This window comes from Sander vitreus, chromosome 13, assembly GCF_031162955.1.
Source record: "Sander vitreus isolate 19-12246 chromosome 13, sanVit1, whole genome shotgun sequence".
In the NCBI taxonomy this organism is placed as follows: Eukaryota; Metazoa; Chordata; class Actinopteri; order Perciformes; family Percidae; genus Sander; species Sander vitreus.
The window spans coordinates 9,465,192-9,488,124 of record NC_135867.1 but is presented as its reverse complement, the minus strand read 5'-3'; the positions used below and the strand labels follow the sequence as shown (position 1 = coordinate 9,488,124).

Here is a 22,933-nt window from a genome sequence, read left to right as displayed (position 1 = left end):
CTTGGATGAGTCGTCGCTGCGCTCTTGGGGGTAATTTTGGGCGGCCGGCCACTCCTGGGAAGGTTCACCACTGTTCCATGTCTTCGCCATTTGTGGATAATGGCTCTCACTGTGGTTCGCTGGATTCCCAAAGCTTTGGAAATGGCTTTATAACCCTTTCCAGACTGATAGATCTCAATTACTTTCTTTCTCAATTGTTCCTGAATTTCTTTGGGTCTCGGCATGATGTGTAGCTTTTAAGGATCTTCTGGTGGACCTTACTGTGTCAAGCAGCTCCTATTTAAGTGATGCCTTGATTGTGAACAGGTGTGGCAATAATCAGGCCTGGGTGTGGCTAGAGAAATTGAACTCAGGTGTGGACAACCACAGTTATAGTATGTTTTAACAAGGGGGGCAATCACTTTTTTCACACAGGGCCATGATGGTTTGGATTTTTTTTCTCCTTTAATAATAAACACCTTCATTTACAAATTGCATTTTGTGTTTACTTGTGTTGTCCTTGACTTTTGTTTAAATTGGTTTGATGTTCGAAACACTTAAGTGTGACAAACATGCAAAGGAACAGGAAATGAGGAAGGGGGCAAACACTTTTTCACACCACTGTAGCTAGCTAAGTATGCGATTCAATATGGTAAGGGCCTGTATTGTGCATGATTTACTGGCATGGCTTACTGACCACTATTAACGCTATTGATACATCTGTGCGTTTATGACAAATCTAAATGTGTTTTAAAAAATACATTCCCACAATAAAAATTAAGATGTTAACGTCAACGTTACTCACAGTAGACTAGTGCTAGACTAGCCTGACTAGTGCTACATCTCAGAAAAGCTTTGTATCAAGTGTTTAAAATTTCAAATCAGCTATGGTGTTCCGTTTGCAGAATGACTGATTATCTTCCCTGTACTGTAAAGTTTTTCTTCTTATTGCAAGGTTGTTCTTACAAGGATGACAAACTTAGCTGTGTTGTGCATTTACGCTATTGCATTTTAAAACATTCGAAAAACTTGTACTCCTAGTGCTCTCACATACACAACAAACAGTTGACAATATACACAAGCTTGCAGAGTGTTTTCATACATCAGCGCCATTGTACTTGTCAAAGTATTGTCCTTTCTACATGTTTTGTATAGGCCCTATATTACGAAATTGAGACACATGATATGGCCTTTGTCTACAACAGCTGCCAGAGTGAAAACATCTCATTGTAGTGTCTTTTAGTTAAATAATAACATTTTTAGAAATTCAAAGATTTTACCTTGACATACATTCTTAAACTAAGGGGTATCATATCCTACTATAAGAAAGGGGATCATTCTATTTGCTTGTCTTACCCACTGAATGTGGGTTAGTATATTCATTTTCAGATTGTGTTCCTCTCTTTCATCTGGCTGGCTGCCAGACCTATACAGTAAAATCCTGAGCCTGAATGGAGGATAAAAGCTGCAGCTGTGGAAGCAGCAGGCAGTCAGACAAAAGTAAATGGAGTCATTCTCCAAATCAAGGCCAACTCATTGGACTGCTGCAGTTGTAACCCAATTATTCCCAGGCCACATGTTCTCAAAGCAGGGGTGTCAGGCAGAGGGGGAAGCCCTCCTTTCTCCTGCAGTCACCCCATAAAAACACCAGTGGGTAGAGAGGGTGGGTGGAAGGGATAGAAAGTAGGGAAAGTGTTATTCCATATGACCTAAGTGTAAAGTCAGTTTCAAATGTTGTGTGGCTGTGGTTTGGCATATATTGTAGTATGGTATTTATGGAAAGACAGATGGTCAACTGAAGATTGTAGTATGCAATGGGAATCCCCCTTTGGAAACACGCAACCGCAGATATGACAGCAAAGCTTTGATATAGAGAGAGAGAGAGAGAGAGAGAGAGGGATGCTAGGGAATAAGGTGGTATGGATGTCAAATCCATGGGTATGTTGTTAATTTTACTATATTTGATTTCATGAATTTGAATACTTTTAAGTCCATGTAAAAGTAGGTTGTCATGTTAAATTTGCAAAAGGGCAGCCCTGTTGGGCAAATTCTGTGTAATTGTAATGAACAGTAAGACATTAAAAAGCCAATTTGGAGAGACAGTGCAAAAGAAAACGCGTTATGGAACAAGTCAAAGAGATTGCCGGCTCAACACAAGCAATGCAGCTCCAGAGGAACCACATCTCCAGAAGAGTAGAAGGATGTGGTTTACTATGTATTAGAAGGAGTAATTAATGATGTGAGAGTGAGTCGTCGTCGTCGTTACAGGGAACCAGGCACAGAGTTAACAAACCTCACCCTTTACACTCTGTTAAACTTCCCTCATCCTCTCCCGCTCTATTCCTCAGCTACTCCATCCGCCCAAAGAGGGAAAGACACTTTCCTCCAGGAAGATGAAGGAATAAGGGATTTCTTGACCGTGTAAATGTGGTGAGTTGTTTATTCTTGTGATAACTAAGTGAAATGATGACATGTCATTGTGGTCTGACATGATAAAGGATGCTGACCAAGGATGGGATGCAGGAAACCTGTCTTTGCAAAATGTTGACGCAACAGGTTTAATAAATCTGAACTGTCAGGTACTAACTCTACTACATTTCCTCAAAATAGTGCTGTATTGACAGTCACACAGTAGGTTGCTTGTCAGTGCCTAATATGCCCAATATGACGGTTTAAAAAAAGAAACAAAAAAACTCTTATCCTTAAGGTTTAAGCAACTACAAGTGCTAGATTTTTTTATTTTCTGACCGATAGTCGACCCTCGTTAATTGATCATTAACAGTCAACCGACAAGCAGGCAACTGAGTCCCAGTTCAACTGTCCAGGAGGCTCAGACATACTTTCAACATTCTGCGTCTCCACTGCATCCACCTGTGAGGCGGATGTCTTCCTGGCAAGCTCTGTGTGTAGGATGGCCGATTTAACCCGCCAGTCCTCATCGATTATAGTGACATGTGTCACATAGCTGGCCGTTGTAACACTAGCACTGCGAGGCATTTTAGGGTTAATATAACCGCCTAATAATTCTGACACCAAAGAGTGTCTGTATCCTTTTGTTGGCGCTGATGGGCTTTTAATGCATCATCCCTCTCCATCTCTATAGCACTGTGTTGATCTCTATAGCAGCAAGGACCCACGCAACCCGCATACACTATTCACAGCCAGGTAGCTTATTTAAATATTATTTTTGGGGCATTGTTTCCCTTTTATTAGTGACAGTGGATAGACAGGAAAGGTGGGAGAGAGATGGGGGATGACACACAGCAAAGGGCCGCAGGTCGGATTGGAACCCGGGCCGCTGCAAAGGACTCAGCCTACATGGGGCGCACACTCTTACTGGGTGAGCTAGAGGTCGCCCCCCAGATAGCTTATTTAACATCTTGAAACCAAACAAAACTGGTGTACTCTTAGCAGTGTATAGTAAAATGTGCTATTCTAGAAAAAAATATTTTCACGCTGCCATACGATGCAGTAATCAGGTCATTTGTGCTGTGTGTCATTCAGTTCAGTCGACACAAAATCTTGGCGGTTTCTGTGAGCAACTTCTGCAATAATTTTTCATGAAAAAACATCTTTTTGGTTCTATCTGAACCTAAAAGGCATGAAACTAATGCTGATTTGCATTGTATTTTTATTTTTGCAGGTAAACTAAATGATAAATGTAATCACGGTGCAAATTATTAATTATCTAACGAAACAACGACAATGACAAGTCCCCCTCAGCATTTGTATTTGTCTCTCTCTATGCTCTTCATACATTTGGGATTTAGCCATACTTCAACAATCAAGAGGTTACCAAAGATACACTGATTATAGTGACATCCTTTCCATAATCTTGTTATGGCCTTTGGCTCCATCGTGTGGTGCATGATATACATAACTTGCAACTCGGACTTCAAGCTCTCAGATACTGCAGAACTACCAGAAGTTCCAGATACTGTAAATGTAAACCAAAACACTTTAAACTTCCTGTTCCCAGTTGTATGATAACCTTAAAACAGTGTTGTTTGTTTTTTTTCCCCCACTTTAATATGTGACCTATGTATGGTAAAATGCAGAGAGGAAACGACACTGAAGGAAAATGCATACATGCTAGGGGTGTCACTATTTTGTTTAAAAAAAAAAAAAAATCGAAATTGAGACTGGTGTAGGGTAACTCACTGACTGTTAGAAAAAGAATATATCCGTTATTAGTTCTGTAATGTACCTATTGCCAGTTTTCCCCATCACCTTCTGTTTTTCTTTCAGTCCAAGTTGACTATCGCTTCAAGGAAAGAGGCACTAAGAAACGTGGCCTTACATATATTTATAAACTTTGAGTATCTTGCACTATTCTGATAAAAAGGTTGACATAAACTTGAATATTCCTCCGAAAGTTTGTATTCTCTTCTGTCCTTATTGTAACATTTTTTAATCATCATACACTATGTGAGATGTTTTGTCATTATGTGGGTTAGTACACGTATGCTGATTACTTTCTACCAGAGTCTGACCAATCTACCAAAATCTGTTGAACTGTGAACTTTTCCCGCTTCAGTCCCCCTACAGGTATGTCGACCAGTAGGGGACCAGGTTGCATCCACAACGCCTTTTTCCGCTACCAGCGGAGGGTGGCCTACAAACCTGTAGGCCACCTTCCGCTGGTAGCAGAAAATGCTGACGAACCCAGTGGAAAGTCAGCTCGGTGGCTTTCCTCTGAGACCTTGACGACCTCCGCTCGGCGGCGGATTCTTAAAGAGGCCGTGCTTTGTCACTCTGGGGGGCTTCCTCGACCGGACCTTGCAGGTAATCCTCCACCCGGTACCGATGTAGCTGGCTCACAGAACTCTCCTGTCCTGTCATGCATTTTAGTCCATACACCTTCCTGCCAGGAGCCATCTGGCTCTCACTTTCCTCGCCCCCTTTTCGCCCCCACAACTCTGATAGTGGGCGATAGCATTACCAGGAACATACGCTTTTTCAATGCCATAACACGTTTTCTGGGAGCAACATTCCCAGTCCTCCTGGACAAACTGCCCAGTCTACTGCAGTCTCTCTCCTCCTCCATAATAATTTGCTCTTTGAACCGGAACCGGAAGGTAACGCAGTGTGAGAGTGGGGAGGGAGAGAAGACAAATGGAGGAAAACGGTATTATTTCGAGAAAAATTTTGTACTAGTTGCTTAGTTTTTTGTTTCTTATTAGCCCCCTGGTAGCCTTTAGTCTCTAGAAAGAGCCAGCATCTACGCAAATCTACGTACCTGTGCGTGGAGGACCGCACATTTTCTACGGGTAGTAAACATTAGCTTCAGGCTAACGCCAGCTCCATGGCTACCTCCACACCTGGTGAGTCCCCATTTCCCCACAGGATTTCCTCGTTGCTTGAAAATGCAAACAAAGAAATCTCTGACCTTAGGGAAGAAGTTCGTCGGCTCTCAGAGGACTTAAAAACCAAAGATGCCTTGTTAACCGCCTACCTGGACGTTTCAAATCACAACTCTCTCGGCAGCTTTCCAGGGTACTGCACTTTGGGACCCATCCGCCTGCCCACATCCATCTTCTTGCTCGACACCGACCATCAGGCCATCCTGGACTTAAGTGGTTTGTGGCCAAAAGAGAGCCTCGGGTAGGGCTCCATCGCCTCCTGCCCTCAGCCTCTCCAGTCGCTTCGATGCCCTGTCAAAGCCGAATGTTCCCCCGGTAACGGCCGATGTGGTTACCCAGGCTCGCCCCGCTTCAAAGCCGATTGACCAGCTGTCGTCACGGGAGAGGACCGCTGCCTCGCGGCGAAAACTTCTGAGGGATGCGGTAGTCAGACGGTCCGATGGCCTCCCTTGCCTGAACCGGCCAAATGACAACGTTCCTCAAAAACAATCTCCCCCACCGAATGGTAAGCAATATTCCTCTTCTTTTCCTTGTCCATCTAAAACCGATACTGGCTGTTTTGTTCCTGCCACCGGCCATTCATGCCCCCCCCACTCCTCGTCTGCTCTTTCCTCCAACCACAATTATTGGTGACTCCATCACCCGGGATATACGGTTTTTGAATGCTGTCACACACTGCTTTCCTGGAGCCAAAGTTGCAGACATCCTGGCTAAAGCTGTGGACCTGATACCCTCACTCCAGACATCTATTAACACATCGTGGTCCATTGTGGACATAACGACATGTCCTATCAGCAGAGTGAACGCACAAAGAAAGACTTTGGTACTCTCATTGAAGCTTTAAAAAGCACTGGGAAGAAGATTTTTATTTCGGGCCCACTTCCATCTCGAGGTCGCGGAGTATGCCTTTTTAGCAGATTACTCATCCTCAACACCTGGCTCCAGCATACATGCAACATCCACAAGAGAGGTTTTATTGACAATTTTAATCTGTTTTGGGAACGTGGCTCCCTGTTCAGCAGGGACGGGATTCATCCCAATAGACACGGCAGCCAGATGCTATGTGAGAATTTGCGACACGCCGTGCAGACCAAGACCTTTGACTGTTTGCACCCCGTAAACACATGCACAAGCGCACTTCCCAGTCTCACTCTCCCATAAGCTCTCACTCCTTTACAAATAACTCTGCTAACCCACAGACCAGCTATATCATTCCAGTAAGAATCAATAATATCAGTAATCACAGGTACAGCAGTATGAAATCTTCCTCGAGCCCAGTAGATATTATACCAACTTCCTTTTTTTTAAATGTTCTTGGGTCTGTGAGTACTTGGGTTCTCTCTATACTCAACATCTCTCTGCAATCTGGTTGTGTCCCTTCGTATTTTAAACATGCAGTTGTTCAGCCACTAAAGAAAACCAACCTGGATACATAAATTCCCGCAAATTATAGGCCCATTTCCAAGATGCCTTTTATCTCCAAAATTTTAGAAAAAGTTGTTGCTAAACAGCTCACTGCTGTCTTAAATACACACAACATTTTAGACAAATTTCAATCTGGCTTCCGTCAGAAACACTCAACTCTTCTTAGAGTGTCCAATGATTTATTAATGTCCTCTGACATGGGTGAATGCTCAGTTTTGGTGCTGCTGGACCTAAGTGCAGCTTTTGATACAGTGGATCATAACATCTGATAGACTTAAGCACTGGGTTGGTTCACCTCCTATCTTTCAGATAGAAGTTTTTCTGTGTCACTTGGTCCCTATTGTTCAGAAACTGCTGCCCTTCCATGTGTTCATCTATTTTATGAATATGTGTTAAAAAATACAAGTACAAAACACTTTAACAAATGCATTAATGCTTAAAAAAACCAACTCCACAATTTTAATAAGGTTTCAAGGAAAATACAACTATAGCCTATAGAGCAATATAGATATGGTAACAAGTATCCTAATCTCGCAAAAAAAACGTACGTCTAATTATTTTCTTTCTTTTTTTTTCAACCCACAAAGACAATGGTACCTGATCATGTTATTTATCTCAAGGTTAGCTAAGGTTCACAGTAGGGGGAAACTTAAGGGTTCAAAATAAGGCTGGTGCTTAATAAGGTTTTAGGAGAAAATGATGTTGCATTTGGATGTGAGTTGGGTCTGGTTTTCCTTGTATTCTTAATTATTCTAACATTTGTGTAGACAATTTCATCTTCAGAGTTACCTGGAAAAAGTAACAGATGTGAAACAGAGCCCAACCGATATATTAGCGGGCCGATATTATTGGACGATATTAGGCATTTTCCAAACTATCGGTATCGGCATTTATAATGGCTGATAAATGAATATTTAAAAAGTAAAATAAAAACGGACTAAATACCCTTCAACCATGTTATGAGTGTTGGCGTTGCATAGTTTGTCCACCCGAGGGTGCTCTACAACGTCCCTGTTGGCAACACTCGTGTTTAACCCTTAAAGTTTCATATCTTAAGTTTGTATTTTTATACATTTTATTTATCAGAACTTTACTATATTTTGATGTTCCTCTGTTCTGTTGTGACAATAAAACAAACAAGTTTTATTTTTAAACTGCATTATCATATTTTAGTGAGGACTCATAAATAACTACAAATAACTAATGTTAGGGAAATCTGTATGTTTTGTTAAGCGTTTCTGGATTACTGTTTTTTTTAATATATATCGGAAAATTGGATTTTTAAATCGCCAAATGTTTATCAATATCGGTCGGGCTCTAATGTGAAATATGCTTTACAAAATAATCATGGTATTAAATAAATAATGCAATAGCGCTCTGAAACATGGAAAAAAGACATTTAGAATTTATAAAATGATGGTAATCGGTAGGGTCCTTATTGAGACTGAAGAAGACATGGGAGAACATATTTCACTTACCCTCATTAACAGTTGTGGAGCTTGGTTTGTTCTTGTTATGAAGTCTCCTTATACCACAGGAGAAGGAGAGTGACAACACTGGCTGGCACAGCTACAGTCACAAAATGGGAAGGGAAGAAACTAAATCTAGAAAACACAAACAAATATTAAACCAATTATATATTATGATTACATTGACATGTCAATTTCCAAGCTATCGTTCTTAACTATTTCTCGTCCATTTGCTTGTCTTCCATCAGGTATTCGACAGACAGTAACTACAGTACATTAGCAGTGAATGTGAAATTAGTATTAAAAACCATAATAAGACAAAAGATGGTTTGGGGTTGCAGGTGGATACTTCCCACCTACACGACTTTAATGATGTATAATGTCAGATAGCAACAATCTGAGGCTACTCATTTTAATCCTTCATTCTAATATTAATTTCCCAAGGTGCCCCTTGCAGCCAAAAAAATAAAAAAGTGATTTAATTCATTCATTTAATTGATTGTTTTGTGTTTTCGTAAATGAATACCAAATGTGAAATAGTGAAGAGCTGAAATTAAGAAAGGAAAGCAAGCATCCTTTAAACACAGTACCTTTGCAGCTTTTGAGGTTAATCACTGTTTTGCTTCTGCTAAAAGGGTTCCAAACATGACGCATCAAGTTTCCAGTCTGCTGACTGTGTATGCTGATGGTAACATTTGAAACACTGGGTTTTCATGTTCAGTTTTACTCCCAGCCGGTGACTTGATGTTAGCTGTCCTGTTGCTCGGGGACTGGCTGTGGCCTCTGCTCTGCACCAGTAAGAGACTGTTTAAGGTTACGTTGAACTCTACTTCATCTCCCTCTGAGCAGCAGGTGATGTTCATCTGTTCTGGTGACAAACACATCTGAGAAACAGCTGGCTTTGTCACTGGAACTGGAAGACAAACAGAGCATATACAGTTTCTACAGTTGTAGGATAATGCACAGTAATACACAGTAAAATCAACTACCAGCTGTTAACTATGGAGACATTTTCTATTGCAATTCCATTGTGAATACAAAAAAGTAGTAACTACTCAAACTTTTGCATCAGAAAAGAGGGATTTCTAACAGTTTGTGTCTAAACTTTATGGAAAAGGCTCCGAGACTGAAGAGGCCAGTTTTACGACAGGGAATACAGTACAGAGACGGTTTGGCTTCTTGCACCCCGGGGCTGAGTCAGCTGTACAGCTAACCGAGCTAAATAGATAACGGCAGCTAACTACAATAAGCTGTTAATTTAGCAACAAGTAACATTAGCTTATGTTATCCGTCCAAAACTCCTAAATCACCACGGTACTGTATTTACTGTCGTCAAACTGGTCTTATAACTTTCATGACATCTTAATGAGAAGTCCAAATGGTTCCACTTTATTTGAGGTCAAAGGGAATTATTTATGACACAGTTAGAAATTGACAGGGTTGTCAAACTTTATATCTTTATTACAAGTCCACTTGTTTCACTTAACTTGAGGTCAAGGAAAATATTCATGACACAATTATAATGGTCTCATGACAGCCAATGTAAAAACCAACCACTTACGACAGTTTAATGTAATGTTAACACATATAGCTAAATAGTTTCTTAAAGTTTGATAATTAGGCCTGCTATGACATATTTGTGACAGGTTAAATTGTCTTGATTGATGTTGAGTTGTCATAATAGAGATTGTTGTTATGGTTAATGTCAAGTTTTCATAATGCAAACATCTCAAACAATGGAAACTTTGCATTCAAAGTGTCATAATTTACTGAACGACACTTAATGACAACCGTCAAACATTCATGGACTCATGTTCATGACATGTGTCCTGTTAGTCTTATGCACACCCCTTCAAATAAAGTGTTACCGTATGAACATATATTTCTCGTTAAGTTGGATATATCAATAAAATCAAGGCTCATAATAAGCAGCCACCTTATTAAATTAAACATGAACACCTATTTTACATAGAAAAGTCTAAGATGGAGTAAAGTGTCATATATATATATATATATATATATATATATATATATATATATATATATATATAGTTTACATACATGTTAGCTAAGTTTAAAATGTCTTCTGTAATTCCTGTTTTAGATGTAGAATTGATTTTTTTTTTTATCCACAGTTGGTATTAAACACGATCTAATTTATTTACCTACCTTTTATTTCTAGATGTACATTCACTTTATTCAGTAAAACACCATTAGGTGCATATTCTTCCAGCAGGTAACCTAGAGTGTCTCTTCATTGCGTTACCTGTTTTGATTGTAACAGTGGTAAAGAGTTCAGACTGAGTCACATATTCTTCATCCTGAGTCACTACTATATCTAGTATCTGTATTTGCTCTAGTTGCAATTGGCAGAAAAAAATTCCTCCGCTGTCCCACTGCACCAAAACACTGCGGACCTCCAGTAGGTTCAGAGAAATTGTATTCAATAGAACCTGAAAAAGAAAAAGCGATGAAACAAAAGCATTTCATTTTTAGTATGCAAAAAGGAAATAATGCAAGATCATTTACACATTTTAACATATTATTTTTACATTATATTTTTCTGCCAAATCATTATTTTTCTGTGAAGTCTATTTTTAGCTGCATTTCTAAAGTCAGTGATTGTAAACTTTCTGAATTACTTCTATTAAATATTATATTTTTTACTGAAATATTGTCTATACACCATACAGTTAAATGCACTAACATGTTTTCACTCAAATGTACCTTTTGCCTTAGCTGTGAAGATCACGCAGATGGAAATCATTGGTTTTCTGTTGTAACACACAAATCAAATGTTATTTTTAGTGGTACTTTTAATGTAAATTTTATTTGTATTTCTATTTAAATTTCATTTATGTAATTTAAAAATAACATTTTAAGATTGTTGGTTTGAAGCTAAAAAGTCAATTTTAATAAAAATAAGACTAAACAATATGACTCGCACACATGGACTGTTTCAGAAAATAGGAATTTATACACTCAGATTTTATAACCCATTTTTTGACTGATTTTATAATCCGTGGTTTAGTAAAGATGACCAACTTCGTAGCTGCTTTAGTGCTGGGTACATATGAATACCGCATTCTATAAATACTGCCACAGTAGTTTTACACATTTTTCAGATTTTTAAAAAATGTAGATAGAGAGAGAGAAAATCTGTACATATCTACTTGACTTTCACTCCTTCAGCACATGTCCCTCTCTCTGTCCCCCTGTGTTTCTTTATCTCTGTGTGCAGGCGCTAAGATATTGATTGGCAATGTCCTTTACTCATCTATGGGAACATTTTTAGGCTTTGCCATTGGCTACATGATGCTGCCTCCCTTTTGTTTTCTTTTTAAGGGACTAGAGATCTCTCCTTTTGGATTTGTCTTTGCTTGGGCTGGCGTACCTCCCCCCTCTGGTGTTAGGTTGCACTCACTACAAGGAAGCATACCACAAATAACCATACAATTCAGGCTTTTTTTGTCTTTCACCAGGGAAGAGTTTAGAGCAGTGGTTCTCAAACCTTTTAACACTGCGTACCACTTCAGAAAATATTCAATAATATTATTGTAAATGTTGTAGTATTTGTATAGTATTATGTTTTGAAATTGATTTCACTTTTTCTAAAAATAAATCAGATTCCATCCGCGCACTACTGCCAGTGGTACTTGTACCAGAGTTTGAGAACCAGTGGTTTCGAGTATTTGAATAATTGTTGTAATGAAAAATCTTGAAACCAGTAAAGCCTTGAGTGTGTTATTGGTAAACTGATTACTGATTAATGTTTTATCTTGTACAGGGTGTGGCTTGGTGAGGTGCCAGACCTCTCTCTTTTATTCCGTTGCAGTTTAAAAAGAAGTCTGTATGATTTTAGGTAGGTACGTATGTAGGTACGGGAAGATACGGACCCATACCTGATACGTACCCAACGGCAAGATTTCTTTACACAGTACGGAACCATACACAAGGCATAGGTTAATTGGAAAAGAAATGTTACTAATAACACTAATAAAGTTTGTGTCATTGTGACTGTTAGGTGGTGCATGGTAAACAGAGGTTGAAGAGATGCAGCAGATACAGGCTGGATGTGGTCAGAAATCTCTCTGCTCAGGGATTGTTTCCTGACAGGGATGTCAACCTCACTGACCTGGAGCAGGAGAGCTGTGTAAATGGGTGGAGCTACAGCACAGACATCTACCAATCCACCATAGTCTCTGAGGTGAATGTGTACATGATGATGATGATGATAATAATAATTATACTTTATATATTTTATTTAATGGCGCCTTTCAAAAAACTCAAGTTCACCTTACATCAAATTATATCAGTAATAAGCAGCAAGGCAGAGAGTTAAGGTTGATATAAAATAAGATGCAGTCGTTGCAGTTAACATGAGCTAGTTTAAAAAGATTAAGAGCCGTTCTGAATTCTTTCATGGAGTACTGTATGCGGATGTAAGGGGGTAGAGAATTCCAAAGTTGAGGTGCAGTGTGGGAGAAGGCCCCGGCACCCGTTGTAGGTCATCTACTATGCCACATCTACTAAAATGTAAGTATTTGTTGGTATAGTTTAAGCCGTGTATAGAGGTAGCAATAATAATAGTAACAGATCTATAATTAGTCATTAACCTTGACTAGAACACACTGTACACAAGAAAAAATAATTGTCCAACTGAATGTATGCAACTTTTCCAGTATTCTACTCAGGAAGAAAGGGTTTGATTGATTCTTAATTGCAAATGGATCTTAGGTTGTTTTTCTTTGTCCATGCATTGATACTCCAGTTTGACCTGGTGTGCAGTGATCAGTGGAAGCAGCCGTTCACTTCCACAGTTTACTTCCTTGGAGTTCTTATTGGAGCCTTCATCTCAGGACAGCTCTCAGACAGGTACTAAAAACACAGTCTCGCAATGAAATTATAAACACGCTTTATTCTTAGAAAATGTTTAATTCTTCTGCCTAAAGAAAACATTGCAAATTTTTTTAAATGATCAGTTCAAACTAATATAATTTTTAGCAGTCTGTACTCTTTCGAGATATTTTAATCTTATTTTTATTTGCTCTTATTTCATTGTTTGACTTCTCACTCTAGGTTTGGAAGAAAGCCTGTTGTCTTTGCCACCATGGCAGTTCAGAATTTTTTTTTATTTGTTCCAATCTTTTCACCTTCTTGGACGGTGTTCTCCATCCTCCTCTTCACCAGTGGTTTGGGACAGATCTCCAACTATGTCGCTGCTTTTGTGCTGGGTAAATGTGAACATGTCATGCTCTGGTAACAACAAATAATACTTCTATACAGTAGTGAGTGATTTTGAATAATATACATATATTGTGGGTACTGTACATGTCTTGTTTATTTACTGTGTATCATGAATATCTTCACTTATTACCTGCACTTCTGTCATGCATTTATCTCTCTCTTTGTGCAGGCACTGAAATCTTGACTGGCAATGTGCGGGTCATGTTCTCGTCTTTGGGTGTATGTCTGGGCTTTGCCATTGGCTACATGACACTGCCTCTCTTGGCTTACTTTTTAAGGGACTGGAAATCACTCCTGTTGGCTATCTCTCTGTCTGGTCTGTTCTACCTCCCTCTCTTGTGGTAGGTACCCGGCCATTTAAGGTGTGTATGTATGTATGTATGTGTGTGTATACACACACATACATACATACATACATACATACATACACACCTTAAATGGCTGTGCTGTGTGAAGGGGATCATACAGGGACAGACATCTTTTTTGTTCCAATATGTTCTTAGACAAACCATTTCTTACGTTTCAGGTTTATCAGATCTGTCTGTTGGTCTGGAGATGTTGGGTAAATTTGGTATCGTCACCGGTATGGCCCTGATGTATGCCTACACAGCAGAGCTTTATCCAACAGTGCTCAGGAGCACAGCGACAGGCACATGCTCTACTGTTTCCAGATTGGGAAGCTGCATTGCACCTTCTTTGATAAATCTGAGTGAGTAAACAAAAGCAATTACTAACATTTGTTTAACCTGGATTTATCTTAGCACATTGACACATTTTAGTTTATAAGCAGCTGATTCGACCTGTAGTTTGGTATTTATATTTGGTATTACATACTGTAAATGTTGACAGGATACATATGCAGGACCAAGGACCTCCCTCTTCCTAATTTGTCCTTCTCCTTGTACAGGTGAAAACTTTCAGTACCTGCCTTATATTACAGTGGGGACTCTGGCTGTTATTTCTGCCTTTGCTGCTTTCTTCCTGCCAGAGAGTTTTGGACAACCTCTTCCTCCAACTATTCAACAGATGCAGAGGTAGGTTCCTTAAGGAATGGATAGAGATTTGTAAACTAACCAACTAACTAATATTAACTAATAACTAACTACCTGATACTGGTTGTTCAGACAAGAAAATTGAAACAAAAACATTCCGATTAGTCTTTTAATATAACAGACAAAGCTGATCCCCCTCATCATCATCATCATCATCATCATCATCATCATCATGACTAAAAGGATGTGATGATTGACCTGTTCATGACGATGATAATGAAGTTGGAAGAAGTGAAAAAATATTCAACTGTTGCAGATGTGTTTTTTTTGTATTCTGTAAACCAAGTGATGGTTTGTTTGTTTGCCTTTTTTAATAACAGCATGAAGTTTCCATTCATCACAAGAAAAGATCATTCAAAACCTGTGGTGCTTTTCGAAAGTCAACTCTGATTGTCTAAAACATTACTTACACAAGCTATTAATAAATGTACTATTTACTATCATTCCTAATGTTTTCTGTTCTAACTATTCAACATTTCTATCAACAACATGTCAATCAGTACAAATGGATTTAATGATTTTACATGACCTTTTTGTAAGAAGTGAAATTAAAAGAATCATATTTACACGTGTACTAAAACATTTTTGAGGAAATAAAATTTGGCCTTCACTTTGTGAAACTCACAAAGATGTATACAAATATTCACTAGAAACTGAAATATGCAAATGTGTTGGATTTGAAGTAAAAGATACAGTTATAACATCAACCCTAAACAAGGATACTGGTTCTGATTAAATTGGTATCAGAATATTAGAAACTTTGTTTCATGTATACGTATGTACGTTTGTTTAGTACATTATTTTATCTTTTGAACAGCAGTATTATGTAAGTATGGTAACAATTGCATTGGCGCTGAGCATGTGTAATGCACAGGATTGTTATACTTTTCATTTTACAGTTGTTTTTTTTAATGCTGTTGCAGAGAAAACATTAATCCAGTTATGTGGAGATATTTTAAAAACACACATTATATTGTTTGAATAACATGATATGTCATGTCCCTTGGTACTGTGTAAGTCACATACTTTCACAAATCCAGTGACAAAATAACAATTTATTTTAGTTATTCCTGACACATGTCCATTTACCAGAAAAATGGAAAGTGACATAATGATTGACCAGTTAATCACCTCAACCCAGATATCAGTGCAGCTCCTTGTTCAAGGGTCAACCGGAGACTTTCTTTCAGCAGCGTGTTCCTGTTCTTCAGTGTGTGTGGATGTATAAGGTGTCTTCTGACAACATCTAGAGTAGAAAAACACGGTAATACCGTTACAGTATGATTCACAGATACAGAACAATCCTCTCCAGACCTGTTTTTAAACAATGTAAGTGAACTAGGCAGGCACCTAAGCACCACCAGCAGGTTTGTTAAATGGATCAGATGCTCTGTCTACTTTTAAATATCTATAAAAGTGGCACCCACTATATACATTGTATGAATAGATCTATGCTCACCCTTCACTACACACTTCAAACAGTTTTGTTCAAATTGTACTGAGTCAGGCTGGCTGTCTGACAGAGATATAGACTGTCGTTGAACCTGGGCTAGTGCAGGAAAGCCAAGTACTATTCAACACTGACAGTTGCACTAAGTTCAAATTCCATAAAAAGTAATATGTCTAATATATCTATTGAGTCCAATATTGATACTCGTGTCATGTACTCAAATCAAGACTGAGGATTGATAGCGCTATAATTATAACTACAATATCTGTTTATGTTTAAGCGAACAGTTTGACATTTTTGGGAAATACGCTTATTCACTTTCTGGTGGAATAAACTCTCAGTGCAAAAGTGAAGAAGCACATTTCCAAAATGTCAAACTATTCCAAGTTCAATTGGGTTTGTTATAGTGTGTTGTTTGCCTTAACTAGTTACACATAATTGTGGCTGTGGTGGAATTATATATTTCATAGTAGCTGAAAGAAATGGCCATGGTGGGTGAAAGTAAGTGTGCTGATATGAGGTAGAGTTGAGCTCAGTTTAGCTGGACTGTACAACAGTCAAAGGGCAAATGTTGTGCCTGCATGTGAACGATACTGTACAGTCAAGTTAATAATTTTAAATCTGGCACTTGTACAACAAATGAACCAGACGTAAGTACCGTATGAGAGTATTTGTTAAAAATAAAATAAAAAAATAAGAAAAAAAAGTATTTTAGTCCCATTTTACTTTTATTTATTTGCCAGACATTTTGTCCAAAGCAGCATACAAATAAGGAACATGGCCTAGTGTTTTCTATCAAGTATAAAATTATAATTTCAAACTAGTGTGAAATAACTGTGAAAAATGAAAAAAGGGCATTGTGATGAGCTAAAGACTTACTGAAAGTGAGCTTAAATCAACATAAAAAATGAAAACTACAAAAAAATAATAATATAATGACCAATCTGAATCTATAACGCTGGTCTCTGGGAGACTTCATGACAGGGAGGCGTAGTCTTACCCGGGGAAGTTTTGCATGTGAGAAATGGTGTCCGGCAGAGGCATTCCATAGCTCTCAGGCAGCAGGAGACTCAGCAACCCTGACAGAGCTGTAATGCTTCCCATGAGGATGTAAGGCAGTGAAATGGAATAGCTTCCTGCGGCAACACATCAAAGAAGGATACTGAAAAACAACTCTGGCCAAAGCAGTTAAAAACAAAGACAAAATGTGGAGAGACTTAGGTACTTTGATATGTCTGCATCAGTTTAAATCTAATCCACTAAATCTAAAAAAGAAACTTCTAAATTTTAAATGAAAGCTTTGGGTATTTCAGCAAACTCATCTATCTGATCTGAGTGCTAATCAAGCCGGCTTTTATGTTTTTGTTCTAGTGGCTTTTGTTCTTGTTTTGTTTCTGTAGAAGCACCAGCTTCTCTTGTGTTTCTGTTAGTGGAAGTCAGTTGGGAAAGAAACAGCTTTTCTCACAGGTGCATCCAAATAATTCCATTCACTTCCATGCATGGGAAAATTTAAGTAGTGTAAATTCAGATAAAACAGCTCTTTTCAACTAAAAAGTGAGTGGTGGCGGGTGATAAACTGACTGGAGAGGTGAGAGCATTCTTACTTAAGTAAATGAAGTATGGGGCAATAATGCTGCCTATTCTGGAGGCCATGGAGCAGGTGCCCACAGCCGTGTTCCTCACTACGGTTGGGTAGAGTTCTGCTGTGTATGCGTACACAATAGAAAATGCTGTCGTCACTGCAAACTTTCCCATCATCTCCAGTGTTAAGGCGAGATAAATCAGGTCTAGAGGGGATAAGGCAATACATTGTTACATGTGATTTGATTTAAATAAGCTTAACATTCAAACTAATTCTCTTCAATATATACATGTCTCTGTGTTAGCATGTGAGCAAGTAAACAAAATTTTGCATCTGAACATACTACATATAATGAATGATCTTACATAAACAAACTAACAAGAGAATGGCAGAAGGCAGAAATCAAGGCTATCTTTGTTAAAAGGTTGCTCATACTTGCTGGTATGAGCTGTATGAAGAGTAGAAACAATCCTCCCATGAAGAGGGTTGAGGAAAGACTCAGTCTTCTGGAACACCAGCGAAACAGAACCCATGACAAAGCGTAGGCTGGCATCTCTACCACAGCCGATAGGAAACAGTTGAAGTATGCGTTACCGTGAAGGTTTGCGGTGTTCAGGGAAAGAGCAAAGTAGGCGATAGTCACGGTGTTCCTGTGGCGATAGTTGTTAAGCATTAATATCAATCTATGGCCTGACACTACAGTGTAGTCAGGAACCTAATGAAACTAGTTTTATCAGTGTTTCTTGTCTAGAAACTAATATTGTACAGTAAATGTATGTGTAGGCTAAATATAAAATTAGGGTGGATCAAAAATTGTAGAGGAATAGAAGGACTTTCACACCTGGGCCTGACTGGATTTTCAAGTGTGTGAAGAAAGATCAATGGTTAACTTATAATGTCGTTTTTAGCTGCAGAAGGCAGTTGTTTTCAAGTAAAAAAAATAAATAAAAAAACAGCAGACAGAAAAAGTTAGGCACTAGCTAATGAACATAGTGGAGCATATAGCAGCTAAAAAGCCTGATATTTCCTGAGGAGTTAGTGGGGAAAATAACAGCTAAAAGGAGAGTAAACATTGGACTTACATTCATCAGGTGGCCAGAAACTACTCTAAATAACTGGCCAAAAAATTGTTTTAGAAATGTAACAGCATAAATGAATGACCATTGCAATAATTGTGTACTGTCCATCATAGCAGTTTTTTTTTTTAAATAAATATTTGTGATGACAAACATTAGATCAGAAAAACTTGCATCGGCTTTTGCATCTTGGATTTTTTTCTTTTCTTTTTTTTAGTTTAGTTTATTTATGGAAGGGGGCAGCGCAAATTAATAAAACACATTATTTCCCATGGGTTAAAAAAGCCAGAATTAGCCAAAAGGCTATTTTTCATCTGTAGTCCCCTGCCTTCGATGTTAAAAAAAGGCTTTTTAAAATACAAAGAAACAAAAAAACAACACAGCAAAACAAAACTTAGCATAAAGCGTCACAGAGACAGAAAACAACAAAACAAAGTACAACACACAACTTTGCACAAAACAAGACACAAGAATAAACTGTATGACTGTATAAAGTTAGATTCCTTCAACTGTAGAAAGATTTGCATGCAGCTTGGAGCCTATGCACCTGCTATGATTAGCTCCCAACTTTTTTCTCTGTAAGACTAAATAGAGCTGTTTCTAAATCAAGCAAAAATCAGTTTTCAGATTCAGCGAGGAAGTGAGCACAGGAAAAATAAAGGCATACTGTGCAGTTACATAAACCTGATTTTGATCTTAGTTGCAGGCTTCACAGCACCTGACAGGTCATTATTTGTTGTTAGTTAAATGGGCTGACATGACATGGTGATGAATGAACCGGCTCAAATTGTGTGCGCATGTATGTGTTTGTAACAGCGTGTGTTCAGTCTACATGTGTGTGCTAAGGTGTGTGTATTTGTGCATTCAGGGTCACTGTACTAAATGTGGAGGTCAGGTGGGACAGCAGGGACTCACCAGACCAGCCACAGCGTGACAGAGATCCAGCGGATGTTTCGAGAACGAAGCAGGTCACAGATGTTGTGGGCCTTCCTCTTCTCACATTGAAGTTCTTTCTGTGGGACAGCAAAGCCCGTGGAACAACAAACACTTAGCAAGCACAGCCATCAGTCTAGAAATAATCTTGTTAGAGAGACGGTTGTGATGCATGACTACTTGCTGGTGGAATGCATGCACGTGGACATACATGTAGTACCCAACAGTCAGGATCAGGGATAATGGAGGCAAAAGTTCAATGTGCAATGAAAAACTGAGGGGGCAAATATGATTGTAGTAATTAGGAACAGAGGTTGAGCAACCACTGAGTTCTCTGCTATTCTCTGCTTGGTATCTTTGGTCACAGTTCTTAAAAAAACATATCAAAGGGATTGTATTTAGATTGTTTGTTGAAATTGTTATCTAACTATATATCTATCTCTTAAATATTGTAATCAGAATCAGCCTCAAAAATCCATTATCGGCCAGTCTGTAATTAGGAAGATACATGTTTATCCCTTAATCCCATTCATATTTTGTTGGTCGTTTATTAGTGTTGCTACTATTGGCAGTATTATCATATTATATTTGTAAGCTATTCATGCATTAATATGCCCACTTTGACATTTAAGCTGAATTTCTTCTTGAATTGTCCAGTTCCTACATTTTCAATAACCAATAGCTGCACAAAATATTAAGTTGGAGTTAAACATACATAAAACCTATACAAATATACTATAAAGCAGGGATCTTCAACAGGGGGTCTGGGACCCCTAGGGGGGTCCTCAAAGTCAATGCAGGGGGGGCCTCCAAATTATTAGTCTTAACACGAGTCCAACATATTATTAGCAAATATAACTCCCCACTTATGATAGGCTTACTGGCCTATAGGTAAGATAGTCACTAAGGCCATCCACAGATACAGTTCATAGTAAGGATACACTGTGCCACATGTATGTTTAACATTAAAACATGATTTATAAAATCAGGCAAACAATTATTAGGCTTTTTAACAGCTTAGGATTCTATACAAAAAAAGGTAGGTATAAAGGCTTTTGGCCGCCCTACACGTTATTGTAGGCCCAGTTTAATAAGCGACATTTTATACAATATGCAGTACGGGGTCCCTGCTCCATCTCTCTTTCAGTTTAGAGGTCATTGGCTTAACAAAACGTTGAAGACCCCTGCTATAAAGCAATATAACTATCATTACAAGAAACAAGAGCTTTGGGTACATAAGTCGTTCAATCATAAAAAAGGGGTTAAAAGTTGGCTTTTCTGCAAATTATTGTTTGAGTACTAGAGGGTCAATTATTGCAAAATCTCTGCCAGCTGCCATCCAGACAAGTGTTCACTCGTGAGCAGTAAATGATTACATCACACTGAGCAGTGAACCCTAAAATGTGTCCTAAATCTTTAAGGTAAACGTGACAAGAGAAAATGTATTAACAGGGACTGGTTTATGGCTTATATAAGAGTTATAGAAGTGTTTTCTTTAGAAACGAGACACATTCATTGTCATTGACTTTGGTTCAATTCTGACTATTCTAGTACAATGATGGTTACTGAAATGAACAAGTAATGTCATATTTCATATTCTCCGTAATTCAATGAACTTAAATGATAACTCTTCCTCAGCCTGTCAGCACAGCTTGATAAAACTGAACTTGTATTTAAACATTTACATTATTCACACTACATTACCCAGCATCTAAGCTTTGTCTGTATTTTCAGAGAGCAGAAGAGCTGTGGGACCTGCCAGAAATAACCTTCAAGCTAGTGCGGTCAAACCCAGTTTCAAGAGAAGGCAAGTAACATTTACGCTCAAGTCGTATTACAAGAAATACTGACAAAGAGAGGTACATTTGTCTTGCTTAAAATATGCCATGATGTTTATAGTGTAAAATACAATAATAATAATTCCATGTAGGGTTGTCACAATACCAAAAATTCAGTAGTCAGTGCCAATTCCAGTAAAATAACATGATTCTCGATGCCAATTTCAATACCACGGTAAAAAAATGATTTTCTAAGATTCCATGTACTTTAACTTGAAACATGAACTTCTTTATTAAAATATTTGAAAAATATCAAAATGTCATAACAAGACATACAAAACATGTGCAATAGAGCATAGAATAACATAATTGGATTGGACAGATGGTTTAGGTAGCTGTTTCAATTTACCCTGCAGAGATCTGAGCAGCAGTTAACCGTAGTCCTCATAAATCGACCGGAGTTTAAAATTCCAACACAAAGAAGGCGGAAGGTAACGGACATCGGCAAAAAGACATGCATCCGGCGGAATTTCCTGCGGCACCGGAGCAATCCCGGAAGTGGAACGTTGTGGATATAGACTACGTCAACAACCTATGTACATACATATTAACTATGTTGTACACCTACTTCTGATTACCAGGAAGATGTCCAGGACCTTAGTGTTTATGCACTTACATGAACCATTGTTACAGTAGCTCTCACCTGCAATGGACTAAAGATCACTGGCGGAGGCTCGATTTTGTTCATCTTAGCAGCATCTCTCACTATGACCTCAGCCTCTTCCACTCTTCCCTGAGAAAGCAACCACCGAGGAGACTCTGGGATGTACCTGCCTCAGTACACGAGAGAGAGAGAGAGAGAGAGAGAGAGAGAGAGAGAGAGAGAGACATATGTTCAATCCCCTGGAACAGATGAAAACATACTTCTCAGTAAAGGGCTTTTATTTTACCTCATTTTGAACAATGACAAACTAAACCTAAGAAAAGCTGTAAAGCCAAACAATCACATATCAAAATATCCTTCCATCCATTCATCCTCATCCAGTTATGCGGGGTCGGGTCGCGGGGACAGCAGCTCCAGCAGGGGACCCCAAACTTCTTTTTCCCGAGCCACATTAGTCAGCTCTGACTGGGGGATGCCGAGGCGTTCCCAGGCCAGGTTGGAGATATAATCCCTCCACCTAGTCCTGGGTCTTCCCCGCGGGCTTCTCCAGCTGGACGTGCCTGGAACACCTCCCTAGGAAGGTGCCCAGGGGACATGCTTACCAGATGCCCAAACCATCTAACTGGCTCCTTTCGACGCAAAGGAGCAGCAGCTCTACTCCGAAAATTGACCGGTAGATCGAGAGCTTTGCCTTCTGACTCGGCTCTCTTTTTGTCATGACGGTGCAGAATTCTCAAAATAGATCCCAATTAATTTATTCTGTCTATCAACTCCTGATTAATTGACGAGTTGTTTCAGCTCTACCAAACAATCTATCTAGATCGTTATTTTAATTTATGGATTGATTGACTTGCCTGAATCTATCTGACAGCACTGCCACCAGGTACTCTCCACCAGGTAATTTCGCAAAATTAT

General features: G+C 38.8%; 1 protein-coding gene and 1 pseudogene across 1 annotated transcript in view; one reads left to right on the top strand and one right to left on the bottom strand.

The window, feature by feature from the left end:
* Positions 1-11,576: 11,576 nt before the first annotated feature.
* slc22a21 (solute carrier family 22 member 21) overlaps positions 11,577-22,933 on the bottom strand; it is a 13,680-nt gene continuing 2,323 nt past the window's right edge. Inside the window, exons 5-11 of the mRNA XM_078265981.1 lie at positions 22,058-22,184; positions 21,346-21,352; positions 19,559-19,652; positions 18,003-18,217; positions 17,590-17,772; positions 17,001-17,121; positions 11,577-11,637 (exon numbers count right to left, since the gene is read on the bottom strand). Of these exons, the coding sequence (XP_078122107.1) occupies positions 11,577-11,637; positions 17,001-17,121; positions 17,590-17,772; positions 18,003-18,217; positions 19,559-19,652; positions 21,346-21,352; positions 22,058-22,184 (808 nt within the window). The remainder of the gene's footprint in view (positions 11,638-17,000; positions 17,122-17,589; positions 17,773-18,002; positions 18,218-19,558; positions 19,653-21,345; positions 21,353-22,057; positions 22,185-22,933) is intronic.
* LOC144528157 (solute carrier family 22 member 4-like) lies at positions 11,945-14,620 on the top strand (annotated as a pseudogene).